Source organism: Mchenga conophoros, linkage group LG18, assembly GCF_057382185.1.
Source record: "Mchenga conophoros isolate Kocher_MC1m ecotype Shallow Benthic linkage group LG18, M_conophoros_male_GT1.1, whole genome shotgun sequence".
Lineage (NCBI taxonomy): Eukaryota > Metazoa > Chordata > Actinopteri > Cichliformes > Cichlidae > Mchenga > Mchenga conophoros.
Window position 1 is genome coordinate 26,421,284 of NC_140543.1, and position 16,863 is coordinate 26,438,146.

The 16,863-nt window shown below is 39.7% G+C and overlaps 2 protein-coding genes across 4 annotated transcripts; one reads left to right on the plus strand and one right to left on the minus strand.

Moving 5' to 3' along the window:
* Nucleotides 1-443: 443 nt before the first annotated feature.
* LOC146553980 (nucleotide sugar transporter SLC35D2-like) lies at nt 444-4,327 on the plus strand. Its single transcript, XM_085256044.1, has 13 exons — nt 444-783; nt 1,183-1,216; nt 1,294-1,380; nt 1,461-1,528; nt 1,614-1,685; nt 1,768-1,836; nt 1,943-2,045; nt 2,131-2,223; nt 2,323-2,390; nt 2,478-2,556; nt 2,640-2,722; nt 3,780-3,832; nt 4,010-4,327. The coding sequence occupies exons 1-13, from the start codon at nt 590-592 to the stop codon at nt 4,018-4,020; spliced, it is 1,014 nt and encodes a 337-aa protein (XP_085112170.1). The 5' UTR covers nt 444-589; the 3' UTR covers nt 4,021-4,327.
* Nucleotides 4,328-4,813: 486 nt separating this feature from the next.
* On the minus strand, nt 4,814-16,313 carry mier1b (mesoderm induction early response 1b, transcriptional regulator). Of its 3 annotated transcripts, none has more exons than XM_085256041.1 (13): nt 16,218-16,313; nt 15,367-15,391; nt 13,771-13,919; nt 12,035-12,217; nt 11,064-11,193; nt 10,891-10,958; nt 10,480-10,552; nt 10,205-10,356; nt 10,014-10,095; nt 9,788-9,882; nt 9,361-9,407; nt 8,700-8,827; nt 4,814-6,170 (listed from the first exon to the last, which is right to left on the minus strand). In XM_085256041.1, the coding sequence occupies exons 1-13, from the start codon at nt 16,224-16,226 to the stop codon at nt 5,875-5,877; spliced, it is 1,437 nt and encodes a 478-aa protein (XP_085112167.1). In that variant the 5' UTR covers nt 16,227-16,313; the 3' UTR covers nt 4,814-5,874. The 3 variants fall into 3 exon arrangements, with proteins under 3 accessions (XP_085112167.1, XP_085112165.1, XP_085112166.1); XM_085256039.1 differs by having other exon boundaries at nt 9,361-9,488; XM_085256040.1 differs by lacking the exon at nt 16,218-16,313 and adding an exon at nt 15,518-15,748 and having other exon boundaries at nt 9,361-9,488.
* Nucleotides 16,314-16,863: the final 550 nt, after the last annotated feature.

A 16,863-nucleotide genomic window follows, 5' to 3' on the forward strand; every position in this document is an offset into this window, starting at 1 on the left:
CCATTTAAAGTAAACATATTAGGTCTCAAACATACATAAATTCTGGGAATTACTTCATGACAGAAAACCTTCCATGTTGCAAACATGAGGTTGTGGTTTATTCAGGGCCTGTCTAGGCTGGAGTGAAAGAAAGTCGTTTAAAAAGTCAAACTTGTAGGGATTACAAGGATTAGGGGAAAGCAGCAAAACAAGTAGCCTGATACTACACACCTGAGGCGAAAAAGAAGGGTTTACTGTCATTTTTCTTGCCCGTGTGGCTGGCACTTTAACAAATCCTGGTTATTTCAGTGGTTATGAAGGTGGTTAGCTTTTTTGGTTGTAGCTAGGTGTGTTACTACAGCATAAAATTAAGACGCTATTTTGTGGAAGTCATGCTTGCACATAGAAGTTAAACCAGCTTTTATTTAGATCAATTAAGATAGACATAGCTGAATTAAAACATTTTTCAAAGAGTCTTAAACATTGGGATGTTTCCCTCCTTTCCATTTCCTTCTTCGCCGACGGGATTACCGAGCACAGTCACGCATGCGCGGGAAGACCTATTGGAGTTCCTTTTTTTTTTTTTAAACAAACTTTGTCGACCCCTCTGATGGCGGCGCACGTCAAACGTCGGGGTGAGCCCGGCCAAAAGAGCTTGTCGTCTGAGGGAACATCCTCCACAACCGAAAGACAAACATCCGGGGACACCTCAGCGGTGCTGCTGAAGCTGTTAGCGGCGGTCTTTTACGGAGTCAGCTCGTTTGTCATCGTCGTCGTCAACAAAAGCGTCCTCACAAACTTCAGGTAAAGGTGCAAAGTCTAAGTTAGCTGCTGATTGGTGGGGCACGTTTGACCAATTTTACACCGTTATCAATAAGAAGAAGAAGAAGGGGTGTCAGATAAACGAAGCTGGACATCTGAAAACTGTCAGAGAAATGGGTCCAGGTGAAACTTTAGGTACCACAGGACACGCACCTTTGACGTAACCTTTGCCCCACTACAAATGCGTAACACATCAAACCTCTTATGAATCTCAATATGTGTGAGGGTCAGAGTTGGGCATAAACAAGATGAAAACCAGAAAGTCCTCCAAAAAAGTGGACAACTTCCAGGAAATGAAGCTTCTCATCCTCATATCGTCTGTAATGGAATGTCAGGTAAAGCATCATTCATATGACTGAGTCGTGTCGTCTTGTTTTACAGATTCCCGTCATCAACATGCGTTGGAATTGGCCAAGTAAGCATCTCTTTAAAGCTGTTTTCTGTTTATGTGGTAGCACCGTCTGATGTGCCGTGCCCCCCTTTCCTTTGCAGATGCTGGCTACGGTTGTAGTTCTGAGGATTGGGAAGATGTTGGGAGTTATCTCATTTCCAGATTTGGATTCGAGTATTCCACGCAAGGTGAGGTGGGGATTTATAAAGCTGAAAATCAAAAGATGAAGAACTGGTCATCGCATTTCACACATACCCTGTCTTTCCAGATGTTCCCGCTGCCACTGTTGTATGTCGGGAATCAAATATCAGGACTGTTTGGGACCCAGCGCCTCAAGTGAGAACTTCATAGAACATGACACGAGACGCAGCGTCCCAAATGTGACTTGCCAAACTTAACAGCTTGTATTTTTCTGCCTCAGTTTACCCATGTTTACTGTGCTGAGGAGGTTCAGTATTTTTCTTACCATGGTGTTTGAGGGATTCTTGCTAAAGTAAGAAAATATTTTTCTCTCTCTCAGATTTTCTGCATAAATAACTGATTTTAACACTGCCACCCGTCTACTTTCCTCACAGAAAGACCTTTTCTACCTCCATTAAAATGACGGTGTTCACCATGATCTTTGGTGCTTTCATCGCGGCCAGGTGAGACGGTCACATACACAGACACCGCCATCCGCTTCGGGCTTTATGAAGAGGCATGTGTGTGATTTTTTTTTTGCCACGTTCTGTGGCGTTTTTTGCTTTGTAGCGCCGACTTAGCTTTTGATCTGGAAGGATACGTATTCATAATGCTGAATAATGTTCTGACAGCAGCCAGTGGGGCATATGTGAAGCAGAAGCTGGACTCCAAGGTGAGCAGAGCAGCAGGTCACACAGTATATACACTGGCTGTTTGTCATGAAGACTTTAAAGGGTCATCTTCTCCCATCCACACAGGAGCTGGGCAAATATGGTCTTCTTTATTACAATGCTTTGATAATGATTTTCCCCACTCTGGCGTACGCTTACTACTCAGGGGACTTGCAAATGGTAAGTTTTCAAACACTGATTGGTTTGTAAGACTTAAGAGTCAGAGAGCTCAGATAATCAGTGCTGTGTGTGTGTGTGTGCGTGGGTGTTCGGGTACAGGGGCTGGAGTATAATGGTTGGTCTGATCGCATGTTTGCTGTGCAGTTTGTGCTCTCCTGTGTCATGGGGTAAAGTAGACGCCTAATCGTCATTGTTTATTCCATGATTGCCCACTTTGGTCTTTTCGTCTAACTCTGCTTCGCTTCATTGCACAGATTTATTTTGATGTACTCCATCATGCTGTGCACACAGTACAACTCCGCACTCACCACCTCCATCATTGGCTGTATTAAGGTGAGTCATCTCAGGCTGGCTCACGCTCACAGTTTGATGTGTAGTGCGTACATGTGCAGTGACTTTCCCTGCGACATCCACAGAATATCCTCGTGACATACATTGGAATGGTGTTTGGAGGGGACTACATATTCACCTGGACTAACTTTATAGGTCTGAACATCAGGTAAGACAGATTGAACAGCTGAACTGTTGAGCTGATTTAGGACCAGTGCAGTTCAAAGATGATCGAGATATTTTTGTTCTGGGGCTTCCTTGTGTGTCCAGACATAAGTGGAAAGCGTATGAGAGGAGATTGGCAGTAAACTTCACTGAACACCAGATAGGGCATTGATTCATTCAGATGCAGCAAAGAGAGGAGCTGAAGAGGGTTGCAAAGTGGCTTGCAGAAGCATAGCAGACATGGGTGGAGGAAGGAGCTCAGACTTCATTCTCAAAGGCTAAGAGGGCTAGAGATTGGATGGCAAACCCCTAAAAACTGTGTCCCGGTGTAGTCCCCAGCTAGCTGGCAATTAGTTTCTGAAGACTGCTGGCTGTTGCCAATGAAATCAGTTGCAAAGAGGGTGCTGCACCAAAAACCTCCTTGTGATTGCTTTGATAGCCAGTAGATCGCCAGTAGTTTGGAATAGTTTGTCAACTTGTCAGCAGACACTTTCCAACTAACTGCCAAGTGTTAGTGAAACTTGAGAAAATGATGACACAAATCGAAAACAGATACAGATTTGCCCAAAAAGTACAAGTTGTAGCTTACCACCACAATCAAAAAGCACAAGTTTGACTTCGAAGGTGAATGCTTTTTGGTGTCATGATGTGGGGCGGGTGCACCGTGAAACCAGTTATATTTATATAAATAAAATCAACTGAATAAACGATTTGTCACCACAGATAATCCTGTTAGAAACTGTCCTAATTTCATATCCTAATTTTTAACAACATGTTATGACCAATATTTATAAAACAGACTTTATTTTTTCCCCACTTTAGTATGACCCAGCGACTGAGCCATAAACTCATCAGGAAAGTGTTTATTAGAGTGGTCAAGGAAGAAAGCTGTTAGGTGGCATTCAGATAGAATACAGGTTTAAGCCACTTCCACCTTTACTTCATTTTTCCAAACTGGAAGCTCTGCCCATGTTTTAGAATGTCTGTGATAGGAAAAAGTCCAATACTCGCTTAAAAAAAATAAATACAGGAGCACATTTTCTCATCTTTGTTTCCCACAGCATTGCTGGGAGCTTGGTGTACTCCTATATCACCTTCACACAGGAGCAATCAAGTAAGAACCGTTAAAATGAGTCAAAACCACACAAGGTTTCACCTTATCGATGTTTGGAATTTAACAATATTGTTTTTACACTGTGAAAAACTATATTGTTTTTCACTGTACGAGTTCAGAGGATCCTACACAAAGTGGACGAGTCTCTGAAGTTAACTGCTTTTTAAATTTTAACAGAAAAGGCATAAACCAAAGAGTGAAACCCCGCCTGGGACGGAAGAACTTCAGCAAAATTTTCGTTTGTCGTCTTCTATGTGGAAATGTTTTTGAGTGGTGGCAAACACAGAAGACTCGTGGATGTAGTGAAAGAGGACACACAGAGAAGGTTGTTCAGCCATGAGAGAGGACAATCTGCTGTGGTGATCCCTGAAAGGAGCAACCAAAAGACTATATGAACTTAATTTTTATAATTGTTCATTTTCATTCATTTCCAAATTAAATATCTATTTTCCAGTTCTGTTTCAATACATAACTAATTCATAAATAATTTTCTAATGAAGCTGTTGTTATTCTGTTATTGACTCTATTTAGCACAGTAATTAAATGAAATGTCAGTATTATTCAAGTCATAGCCAGCCTTGGAATACACTTTATTTTTATTCACGCCATCATTTACATAGAAATAAAAGACAATATTGTCCAAACAAAAAAACCCATTAACATTATTTGAGACAAACTCCTCTTATCTTCTGAATGCACGTTCAATGATGGAATATAAAATAAAACATTTAATCGTTACGCTGAACAGCTACTGTACCAAAACATTAGGTTCTTTCAGGTGACACCTTCACATCAGCCAGGTCACTTTTACTCCTGGAAATCTGCTGTGTGGAAGCCAATTACTGAGGAATGACAGAAACTAAGCTCTGGTTTTAAAAAGAATCTCTGCATATTCAAAGCTGCACACAAGGAGGAGCTTTTTTTGCAACGAACTCTCTGAATCAACATCACACAGAAAAGGGAAGCACTGCCAAACAGAAGGAAAGAGGAATGGCTACTTTGTTTTTTATTATTATAACCGTTTTGGAGAAACAAAAGTAGGAACAGTTTTCCAACAAAAAGCACAGCCTACAAGGAAGACCAGAAAATACAGACAAACAGTTATAAAACCGCTCGAGGTAAGAAATCTATACAAACTTTACATGAAAAATCACATTCTGACTAGTAAAAACAAAGTGTTGAGCAATGCACCGACTATGAAAATTCAAAAATACAGAGATCTTCTACATGGTGACTTATAATACAGGACATCACTGATGTCAGCTGCTTTACACAAACAAACCTGCAGGAGGAGTCACCCTCTGGTTTATTTATCTGAAACAAACAGCCAGAGAAAGAAGTGAAGGAGTGAACATGGACTTCTGCTGGGTTCTGACGCCACATCTCATTGATAGAGATGGGAAACATACAATCAAAGTGCAACTAAAGTGAGAACTAGCTACAGCACCAGCCTATTCCTCTTGTTTTTACTAAGCATCTTTATTCTAGCGTAAGCATGTAATCACTTAGACATGTCCTGTTTCATCAAATCCTTATAACAGCAAGCAAATGGCTTCAATGGCAATCACCCATCATTAGACTAGGATTTATTTACTTTTGTTAAAAAATATAAATATCTTGTGTAAAAAAATATCGAAGGTGATTTATTATCTTTAAGAACAAATAGAAAAAGGGAATTCTTGGCAAAATTTTGTCAGGCTCCAAAAAGGGAGGCTGGGGATGTTTTGATGGACGTTATCTAGCTATGATACTTTGGGATGAGCTTGGGGGGGTTGATGGGATGGAAGGACGTCGGGTGGGGGGGTAACTGCCACCCCTCCTGGAGGACCTCGGTTGGCTGTTCTTCAAGATGTGATTTTCAGTGACCTTTGACCTCAAAGCCAGTCTGTCTCTCTCTGTCAGGAGATGCTATGCTCATGGGTCAGTAGGGTTCATTTTCCTCATCCTCTGCCCCACTAAATCTACCCATCACTGGAGAAGTACAAACATTTTTCACCCCCAAGTCAGTGTCTGTTAGTCAACGCTGTTCAGCTGTGAAGCCATCAATTCTCCTGCGTTCTGGATGGTTCCACTTCGCTTTGGCACACGGGCTCTGCCTCCGTCCTGCACCTCTTGGCCGGCCTGTCGGGTGCTGTGTCCCTGTGGTCTAGCAGAGGCTCCAGGGAGCCATTTCTGTCGAGGGTGGGTGCAGTGGGCTGGCTGCAGCCGTTGGAGTTGTTGTCTGAAGGTGGAGGCGGAGCTTCTGGCGGATGGGACGGACCGTTGGACTGAACGCCCTCAGATTTGACTTGGTTTGCTGGTGGCAACTGAGCACCATCCACCGTGTGGCTTGCAACACCTAACGAAGAAAGATGAAACACGGGGTTAGACATATTTAACAAGTTTAAGAAAAGAAAAAAAAAGCCATTCAGGTGTTGTCGGATGTTTTCGATCAGGTTCCTGAGATTCCACCATTTACAGGAAGTGCAACCTTCATGCAGAGTATTTACAGACGTGCTCATGGCACATTACTTGTCAGCCATTTTGGACATGTAATAATCCTAAAACACAGTGAAAAACCTACTAAACATTATGTAGATGCGATAAACCATGGCATCTATGAGTAAACAAACAAGTGTATCTACTCAGAGGAACGTCTTGATGAATTCTCAATCATCCAGGTAGGTAAATCTGGATGTAGCGTTTTCAGTGGGAGACTGCCACTGGAAAAGCTCCAGTTTGCTGCCATTCACAGGTGTTTCTGACACTTTTTTGAAGTGGATCTCACACTTAGCAAATAAACTCTTGTGATGTGAGAAGGTAATCAAGCTGTTTATAAGTACTTAAAGAGTTTTAGGCCGGTGAAGTCTAATATTAGCTGAATGTTATGTTGCTATTTAGCCATCTCTTGTCAGCTGTCCGGAGACGGGAGGGTTATGTGGCTGATCTGCTGACGATAACTAATTCATGTAGGATTACTTCTTTTAGAACTCTAACTTCAGTTTAGGAGGAAGAGAATGAGATGGAGACGGTGAGGCGAGAGTGGAAGTGGAGGAGACAGATGAAGGAGATAGAAAGAAACTAGCAAAAACTGAAATTACAAATCTAAAAATTTTAAATGGTCATATTGTTTGAAATGACTGGTGATTTTAAAATTCAAGTAGCTTATAATTGTTTTACTGTCATACTATTTATCTGATGTCTGTATCCGTTAACTGTTTTGTTTTTTCATGGTCTCTATCTGAAACAACAGGAAAGTGATTTAAAAAACATTCTTTCTGTCCTTGATGATTGCTGCACCCAATCATGCAGCAGAATAGAGGTGTGAGGGGGACAAAAGTGGTCTATGTAAACTACATATGAACAGTGTTGGGCAAGTTACTTTGAAAAAGTAATTAATTATAGTTACTTCTTCAAAAAAGTAACTGAGTTAGTAACTGAGTTACAACATTCTAAAAGTAATTAAGTACTTGCAAAGTAACTACTGCGCTACTTTTAAAAAAAAACACAAAAAAAAAAACGTTTAACCCTCTGGGGTCCAGGGTATAATTGGCCATTTTTAACTACTTTTGATTTTCCCTCCACATTTTACCTTTAAAAACGATTTACTTTGCCTTGTTTGGTATCATTCTTTTCAGCACAAAAAACATAAAATCAGAGTAGAAAAAGTTCACTGTAACAACCACAAACATGTTTAATGAATCATATTTCATAACTTTAAATGCAAATATAAATTGTCAATTTTAAAATCCTACGCACAAGTTTTGCAAAAAACAAAGTTATTTGCATCCATTTACCTTTTATCGTCCTTTTTTAAATAACCATTTCAAACTATTTACAGAACAATCAGCAGTTCTGCATTCAATAAGATGCCACACAAATTACCATTTGTGCCACTCCAAACAATAATTTCTGTCCACTATAAAGGAGAACATCACAGCCTGATACCTGCAGGTCTGACAGCAGCAGGTGTATCACTCCTTTTTCTACCTGAAGACAGCAGTCGCCTCATTGTTCTGACACACAACACAAAACTATCCACAACACTACACACTAACTACACACCCAAAACACGCTAAACGTCACAAATCTCTCACATCTCAAAACTCGCTCTCTCTCTTTTTCTCTCGCCGTCACTCCTAAAACTTCCCGTTTTGTTTTGTTTTTTTAATTTTTTGCTCATAAGCGGAGCGTGCTTGCTGCGCTGTCCTTAGACAGTAAACGTGACGAAACTATTGAGGAAAAAACGCCGCATATATATTGTTTATCATGACTCTGGTTTTACGTGGCCTATCAACACAATTATAAACTGGTATATATCACCTTGTTGCTTTGTCTTTAAGTGGTCATGTGATTGGCTTACCACGACTCCTTTATTCTTCCTCAATCAAACAGCAGCACTCATGCCATTGTTTTGCCCCCTCAGCTCCAGGTGTTGTGCTAGACAGTGATCGTGGTTACCGTCCGCGGGAGCGCGCAGCTGCTTAAAGCTGTAGCATCCAGATTACTTACATAGTCAGCTACTTGCGTGCAACTGATAGAAGATGCGGTAAGCTGAACACAGCTTCAACCGTCTGTTTGTTGAAAAATAGTAACGGACCGCATTTTCTTGTTAGTAACTGTAACGCGTTGTAACGATAGGAATAGTAATTAGTTAGATTACTCGTTACTGAAAAAGTAACGCCGTTAGTCTCCGTTATTCCCATCACTGCATATGAATGACTGTATTGAATATTTAAGTGATGATTAGAGTAACTTTGAGTCAGTTTTCAAGCACAGGATCATAGTTTGTCTTAAATTCTTGTCATTTACCCAAAACTCTCATTAAATGAAAGGCTGGTTATATTTTAGGATAAACGTGGTGCACTCATCATGTGTATCAGCTCACCATTCTGACTGCTGCTGTCTTCTCTCTCCGAGTGGCTGGCGCTGCTGTTGGAGGTGGTGGGAGGAGGCGATGCTGCCCTGCTGGATGTCGCACTCTCCGTCTCATCCAGTAATCTGTCCATATAGTCACTGATGACAGAAAGCAATGCACACAGTCTGTTACACAACCTAAACTGTTCATATGGTTTAGCAGTCTGTGTGGTCAGGTGTCCCTCCCCAGTCTGACAGTGACTGTGGGTGGTTTCTACGACATTAAATCTATAGCTTCACTTATGCGATGGCTTCTATAAACCGGGTTTGATTCTTTCTGCCAGTCCACTGAACTAACCGTAAAGAAGAGACAACTCCGAGAGATGTTCAAGCCAGAAAATGAGAACAACTGATGACCACTAAGGAACAGAAGGAAGCAGCAGACAAGGCACAACAGAAGATCAACAACCAGTTTCAGGTACGCTGCCTCAGCAGACTATTTTATAATAATGTGGCCATCACTGGTGACAAAGGGAATTTAACCAAGCATTTGCAAAGCTCTTAATACTTAAAAAAGAAGATTTTTACATAAGCAACCTCACAGTCGGTGGAGGTTGCACATTCTTCCATTACTAATTTTCTATGAGCAATGTTCTTCAAAATTGCATACACTTTTTTAAAAGTTAACTTACGTGACACCGGGGTGAAGGTTGTATTTCCTTTTCCCAAGTCTGGTTTGCTGTGCAAAGAAATCATAACGCTCAGACTTCTTCCACATGTAATAAAAGGCCACACATTCTCCTACAGACCTAGTTCTCACCTGAAAGATTTAATTCAGCAGACATGAAATGACCATTATTACCATCACCTGAAGACACAGTTTCAGGACAGATTCAAGTAAGAGACAAATCAAATAAGAGCTTAGCAACTGGACAAAAGTCAAATGATTTGCAGACATTTTAAAATCTTAACAAATCAATTTTACTGGTCTCAAAAAGCAAAAAGGTTCAAATGAAGCAGATTCCAACCCTAAGTATCCAGAAAACACCTGACAGTAAACATCTCATGTTAGCGCCATGTTAGAAGCAGAAATCTCTAACTAATGTGTTTTTCTCTCACCTTGTTGGCCTGTATTAAATGAAAGTCTTTCCCATAAGCTTTCAGTCCTTGTTCAAAATTTCTACATTCTTCTTCAGTCCAGACAGAGAGCTCCTCTGTTACAGAGAGTCATAAGTGTTAATGTTTCATTTGAATTCAACTGTTTTTTAAAAGAAAATTCAAAATGCAGAGGGCTACATAGACAAGAACAAAATGTGAAGAACATCTGTGAGCATAGGTTGCTTACCTCTGGCTGCTTTTACATTAAATCTAAGTCTTCTTAAAGCTTCCTCTGTGTCAAAGTCACATTTCACCAGTTCATACAATGCCTACCAGCAGGATACAGACAAGCAGGTTTAGATTAGACGACAGTTATACATAACAGCACGTGATCTGCTTTGTGTGATTTGATTCAAGCTACAGAAGAGCTGCTGTCACCTGTTCATTATCTTTGATATGGGATCCCTCTGGGATTGCATCCACTCCTTTCTCCTCTCCCGTCCGCCTGGAAGCCTCTGTCAAGAACTCCACAACTTTGCCTTCAGGAAGACACTCGGGGTTCCACAACAGCTGGTCATCGTTTTCGTAAACTGAAAGTACAGGTTCAAATGAAACGAAGGGCAAGACATCAACATTTTTAAGCCTCCTCAGTTTATCTGGATCCAGGAAGGCTGAGAAAGGTTATGGTGTAAATACACAAAAACCCAACTTACCTTTCTCATTGTCTTTGTATTTGCACAGACCCACAGGAGTTTCTGCCTGATACATGGAACCCACCATAATCTCCTATTGGGAAAAACATCATTCACACTGAGTGTAGCCCCATGATTATTTCAGAAGTGTACTAAGAGCACAGAAAAAGATCTGGATTTCTTTTATGGCAAATATTTGTATTTATTTTATTAAATGTTTACACATACATATAAAATTTATCAATTCACATAGCCTAAATCGCTGTTTTTTTACAGTTAAAATAGATACATAAATAACATATAGTATTCAGTATTAAGTTAACAACAAACTCATAATTCTGCAGTGGTGACATTGTAAGTCAGCAGCTCATCACAGAGACGGCCAAATGAATTCAGCTTCATCTGATGGTGCACATGTCTTTTTTGCTTTACCTTTTTCCAGTCTTCAGACGGAACATAATCTTCATCTTCATCTGACTCCTCCTCGGCATCATTATTGCCTGAGACATAATGTGATATTTACTTATCCAGCTGTTTACAAATATAAAACAACACAAGTAAAAAGAAGGAAGATAAGAAAAATGTATTAGCAGTACAACACATACTTTCAAAGTACTTGAGTTTCTGAGGGCGAATAAGTTCTGCTGTGCCGAGTGACCTGACTGAGCGCGTGCGACCCTCTGAGGCTGCCTGGGTCTCACCTGCCTGTTCCAATGAGTTCTTCACATCCTCACTCTGAAAAACAAACAAACAAAGCAAATCACAAAAAGTTAGAAAAGTTTAAACAATTTCAAAAATCATCTGCCACTCTTGACAAAAATCCAGCATGCATGTGTAGCTCTGTGTGGGTGCTTCTTTCTCTAACAGAACTCAAAGCCCCCGCATGTTTGTGTGATTTTATAACCACAACTTTACCTGACAATATCACATAAGTGAAAGATAATGGCTGATTTGCATGAATGTCTCATTATATTGTTTTTATCCCTTCTTTTACACAGACCACACCCTTAGTCCTCACTTACTCAATAGTACAGAGAAACAGAGTGGCAACAACGCCCCCATCACAAAGCAATACTGCCCACCAGAGTTGGGCGATTTGCTTCACAGTAGATTCTATTGGCCCAATGAAGCATCATCGAAGACTGATGGCTATGCTGCCTGGTGGCAAAGGAGCCTTCCATTATAGTAGTGCTAGCCACACTCTGTGAGGTAAAAAAAATTTACCAGCAGCCCCCAGAGCCATTCCTCAGCCTCCAGCACCTATGGTATAAATCTGTACGTAAGTTTCAGAAAAGTTTACTTCTGATCTTGACCTTGAGGTCACCAGGATTCTAATTCAACTGAGATTTTTCGTAGATGCACTTATGGTATGAATTTAAAAATCTTATGTTGCCTCATTCTCATGTTATTCCCAAACTTAGGTGTCCACGCAGGACTCTTGTGCCCCCAGGCCTCTGGTAGAGGACCCAAGCTTAAAGGATAGACCTTTAACATTCTGTTCAGAGGAAAGACTCACAAGATGTACATACAGTTGTAGGCACAGAGGGGAATGACACACAAGCCCTCCAAAACATACCTCATTTCTTTTCAGCTCGCCCGTGCTTCTGCTGCTTTCATCATTGTCAAGTTCCTCATCCTCTTCCTCATCATCCTCCTCTTCTTCTGGTTCTTCCTCTTCCTCCTCATCCTCATCTGCTGGTGATCTGTCGCCCCCATAACCATACAGACTCAGCAGCTCATCAATAGGCATCTCTCCCTCCTATTAAAAGCAGATTGGTTTACTGATGCTTGGATGTTACATTTAAATACATTTAAAGTTTGATTTTTCTTTGAAAAAACTGAACAAAATAGACTTTAAAGGTTCAAACTGTTAGGTTCAAACCAATACAATGAAAATCATTGCTGCATGAACTTGTCTTAAAATGTCTACATAGTGATGTCTACATAAATGTCTACATACATACAGTGAGACATAAACAGAAATTGAAGTTCAATTATACAGAATAAACATTTCAGCCCTGAGCAAGCTATGCTGTGAAAAACATGGAATAACAACAGTTACAATTTCTTCAACTAGAAATGAAAAATAATCAAATTACTGGGGACCTGTGCTGCATTTCCCACTACCCAGTTATTCATTATCTATTCTGTGTAGTCAGTCAGTGCAGGTGAGGTTCCACAGACTGTGGCATCTACTGACCAAAATACAAAGTAGTGCAAAATGGAGCTTAGAGTGCAACTCTCCCTACAACCACTACCACACGGTTGTTGTTTAATTATTCCACCATGAATTAACTTAAATGGAAAGTGAAATTTTGTGGTCTGCTCCTATTTCCCATTGAGTCACACTGGTGGATGTTTGATTTGGCATATGGCAGATGCCCTTCTGGAAACAAGCTTCCCATTTATCCAGGCTTGGGACCAGGATTAGGTAGAAACCAACCCAATGCAAGATGTTATTTTAGGATTTTAAAAAAATCTAATATAGCAGCTGATTTTTTTTTCTTTCAGAAATACGAAACAGGTAGATTTCCCTAACACAAGTTATATGTATTTATTAGTCCTTAGAAGACAACACAGCTTAAAAATAAGATTGTTTTACTGTTAGAGGTGTGGATTACTCTTTATTGCTCTGCCTGACTCTGCTCAGATGTTTTTATATTTATGGCATTCCAAACAGGTGCTGCCAACCAAGAAGTTGCATCTGATGGATAAACTATACAACATCAACAGTCAGAACACGGTTGAGGCATATTTGTTTTGTCGGCCATTAAAAATGCCAATATGTCTGAAAACGGCTAATACATAAAGATATAATTAGTCCGGCTTAAATACCAGAAGCACATTTACGTTACGATTCCCTGAGCCTGGATTTGTGTCTCCTCCCAGAAACAACCTAGGGATCTTTCATGTGTAAGGCAGCTGTGTTAACCACTACACCGTGGAGCCATTGAATAAGTTAGCAGAATTAAACAAAGTTAAACAAAAGTAAAAAAGTAACTGGAAAACATTATGTTTTAACACTAGTGAACCTTCAGCTAGCCAGCTGTTATCCATTCACTCAGTATGGTGGTATTTACAACTAAACCATTCAACTCTGTCTCTCTCTGTACTGCCTGCTGTAGAGCTACACTATTGTTCTGGCTGGGTCAATCCATTACCACCACCACCCCCAAAAAAATAGTGTTTTCAAACACTATTTGAAACTCAGGATTATTCCCTTACAGACTGTGAAAATAAACATTGAACTACACTAGTGTTTTATTTACCCCATGGGCCTGACCAAACCAAATATGATCTCCTGACACAAACCCGTGTAAGATCTTCAATCTCATTGGCATTGGTCTCATCTGATGCCTCCATCATTTCCTCCTCCTCCAGGGTGCGCTCATCGTCAAAGTCATGGACAAGCATTTCAGCTGATGGGTCAAAATCATGGTCATCGGAACCTGCTGAACCTCCTATGAAAGGAAGCATGAAAGAGGCAATGGAAATTTAGAAGGAAAATATGACAGAATTTAATCTTCATTTAAGGAAATTGCAACAAATTGTAAAGCTCTAAAGAATCACTCAGTATTTTTATTTGCATATCTTCACATATACTGTATGAGTGTGGGCAGCTGAAATGTTACTTTATGGTTTAATTTGTTAAATATTATATTCTAAATTATATAAATGTTGAACTACTTACAAACTGAATACCCACATAGGATTACTTGAAGTACTGTGCACTAAACTAAGGACTTTTTACTTCAGTACTGCAGAGGACTGTAGTACGGACAGCACTAAATCAATCAGTGCCTAATTTTAGCCACTGCTCTGCTCTTTGCTACATCTGTAGTGCAAAATGCAAAGCTGGCCACAGTAACACATCTCATCTGAGAAAACACCCGGTCAAAGGCAAAATATATCTAAAAGCTGAAGACTATATTGTGCTTGATTCACCAAAGGAGCTTCAGCTAACATTAGCAGATCTGTCTTTAACATATAAGAAGCTGAACACATGGAGGATGATGATGAAGCCTTTTTCACAGTGCTGGCTGACAGTTTAACTTCAACTTCATGGGGTTTTTTTTAAACTTTTTACACTGGCTGCACTGCAATTTCTTATCAGACAGAGATCCTTTATGAATCCTCTACACAAAATTACACTGCCATAGAAGTTTCAACACAATCATAACACCACATATCCCAACCAGCAAAATATTAACTCCTAAATAAATCAGTTGATAATATATAAATAAAACTGCCAGCTAACATGTTCAAATATGCAAACATATCAATAAAATCATTATTACTATTATGCATTAAACATTCTTATAGTAACTGTTATAAAAGGGCTCAGACTTGCACATTGATGCAATCAGCCTTTTACTGAAGGTGCTATTGTTGATAATCTCCAGGGTGTGTGCGTGCAGAACTGAAACGACCACATTACATGAGATGCCACATCAGAAATCTTATTTAGTCTAACATTGTTATTTAATATCGTAATATACAAACACTGTGACAGTGATGTCAAGATCACAGAAATTTTCAGATGATGAAGGTAGCTGGTGTGGTGAGTACAATGCTTAAAAAAATACTAATAATAGCAAAATGTACCGATTAAGAAGTACGGACTTATTTTTTAAATTAGTATTTTGTAATATTAATTTCTCGCTTCAAAATAAGTACAGGAAAAAACAGTGTTGTCTTAAACATAGAGGGTACCTAAGCCTAAAAACTTGATACATTTATTTTCCGTTTCAAACTAATCATATTTTTTAAAACAAACAAACCACAGAACACGATTAATATCGATCAATGTCAAAATCAAAATGAATCCGTGTCTGATAGACAAAAGATTTCAAATCAGTGTCTTTCGACCAAACAACTACAGAAAGCCTCCAACTGCATGTAAATTACCTGGGCTCGAATTCCCGAGGGAGGGCTGAAAAACAGAAAAAGAGCAACAAATTAAAATATAATTTATTTATTTTTTAAATACTATTTAAAAAAAACTGCATCAGATGCAATACGTCATTAGATGGACAACAACAACATAAAAAAAGCTCACTCCTGATTAACTTGACATATTCTAGTTCCTTTGACAGAGGACTGTAAACGGGAGCTGGAGAAAAGCGCGCCCGACCCTGTCCTAAAGCTGACTGCAGTTCAACACAAACTGAAACAAAGAATACTGTCACCGGTTCCTGTGGGGACATTTATTTAGCAACTCGCTGATTGAAATGTCACAGGTACAGCGCCGTGTATATCACCGGCAATCACCCAAACTTAGCGCCAACAGCCAAGTGCTTACTAGGTTAATTTTCTCAGCTCGCTAACTTACAAGAGAAGTTCCAAGCTAGTTAATTCTCCTTTAGATATTTATGCTAACGCGTCCAAGTTAGGCTTGGTATCAACAGGCAACAAATAACGATTAAAAATAACCCATAAAATATCTCCAAGCATAAAAATCCGCCACACGGCTGAATAAAAATATCATACACAGTTAAGTATTTTCGAAGAAAACCGCGGAGTAACATCGCTAACGCTGCTGCTACCTCCAAACGGGGCTAGCGTCGCTAATGTTAGCTAAACCCGAAGTTTAATAAACATGCCTGAGTCGAGAAATGCTCATTATTTAGCAGCGAAAACATCCCACAGTTAATTTCGTACACTTAAACTACAACACACAAACAGTGTGAATATTCGACTGAAGTAACTATCCCGTAGTATAAATTTATTTTTTCCGAATATTTATTTCACTTTCTTACCTCCGCCATGTTCGCAATCCTACAGGGTCAAGTCGGGGGTCAGCGGTAGTTCCCGTATGTGGAGCCCCGCCCACCTACGTCTCCATAGAAAAACTGAGTGACCGCAAGCAGTGATGTAGTAATGTACTCCTATAACAGCAAGCTTAACGCAAAAATAATTAGTTTTGTAACGGAAATTTTTCATTGTGTTTTATTTAATTCGGAACATTTAAATTTATAAAGCCTTTTACTGTATTATATTCAGCTTTTATATTTAAAATTACTTTCAGCTTCTCACTTATTCATAAAGGCTTCCATAGGCATCAAATACCACTATACCATGGAGCCAGCTTTTAAATGTAAATTAAAAATATTGTTTTCAAATGTTTTCTGTAATGTCTCCACTGTCACATGTTTCTTCTTCTGATAGTGGTTTTATGTTCTTATCAGGGAGAATACAGACACAGAGGCTAAAGGTGATGGCGATGTATGTGACAAAGAAGGTGTGCAGCCAGTGTCCTGGTGTGGAGGTTCTAACTGGTTTGGACCTAGGCTGTCCACCAGAGCTCAGATACAGTTCTAAAGTTTTGCAGGAGATATTATCAAATTGTGGAAAAGCTTTTGGAATAAACTGAAAAAAATTATATGACCACCTTTATTCTTCAAC

Bases quoted from the DNA above. Each gene is read 5' to 3' on its own strand.
- LOC146553980 (XM_085256044.1), top strand. From the start codon at position 590: ATGGCGGCGCACGTCAAACGTCGGGGTGAGCCCGGCCAAAAGAGCTTG. The intron at 1,529-1,613 runs GTGAGAACTTCA...TTTCTGCCTCAG, and splicing joins TTTGGGACCCAGCGCCTCAA to TTTACCCATGTTTACTGTGC. The intron at 1,686-1,767 runs GTAAGAAAATAT...CTTTCCTCACAG, and splicing joins TTTGAGGGATTCTTGCTAAA to AAAGACCTTTTCTACCTCCA.
- mier1b (XM_085256039.1), bottom strand. The intron at 11,194-12,034 runs GTATGTTTTGGA...TTTGTTTTTCAG, and splicing joins GCGAGCTGAAAAGAAATGAG to AGTGAGGATGTGAAGAACTC. The intron at 6,171-8,699 runs GTGAGCTGATAC...TTTCTTCGTTAG, and splicing joins AGACAGCAGCAGTCAGAATG to GTGTTGCAAGCCACACGGTG.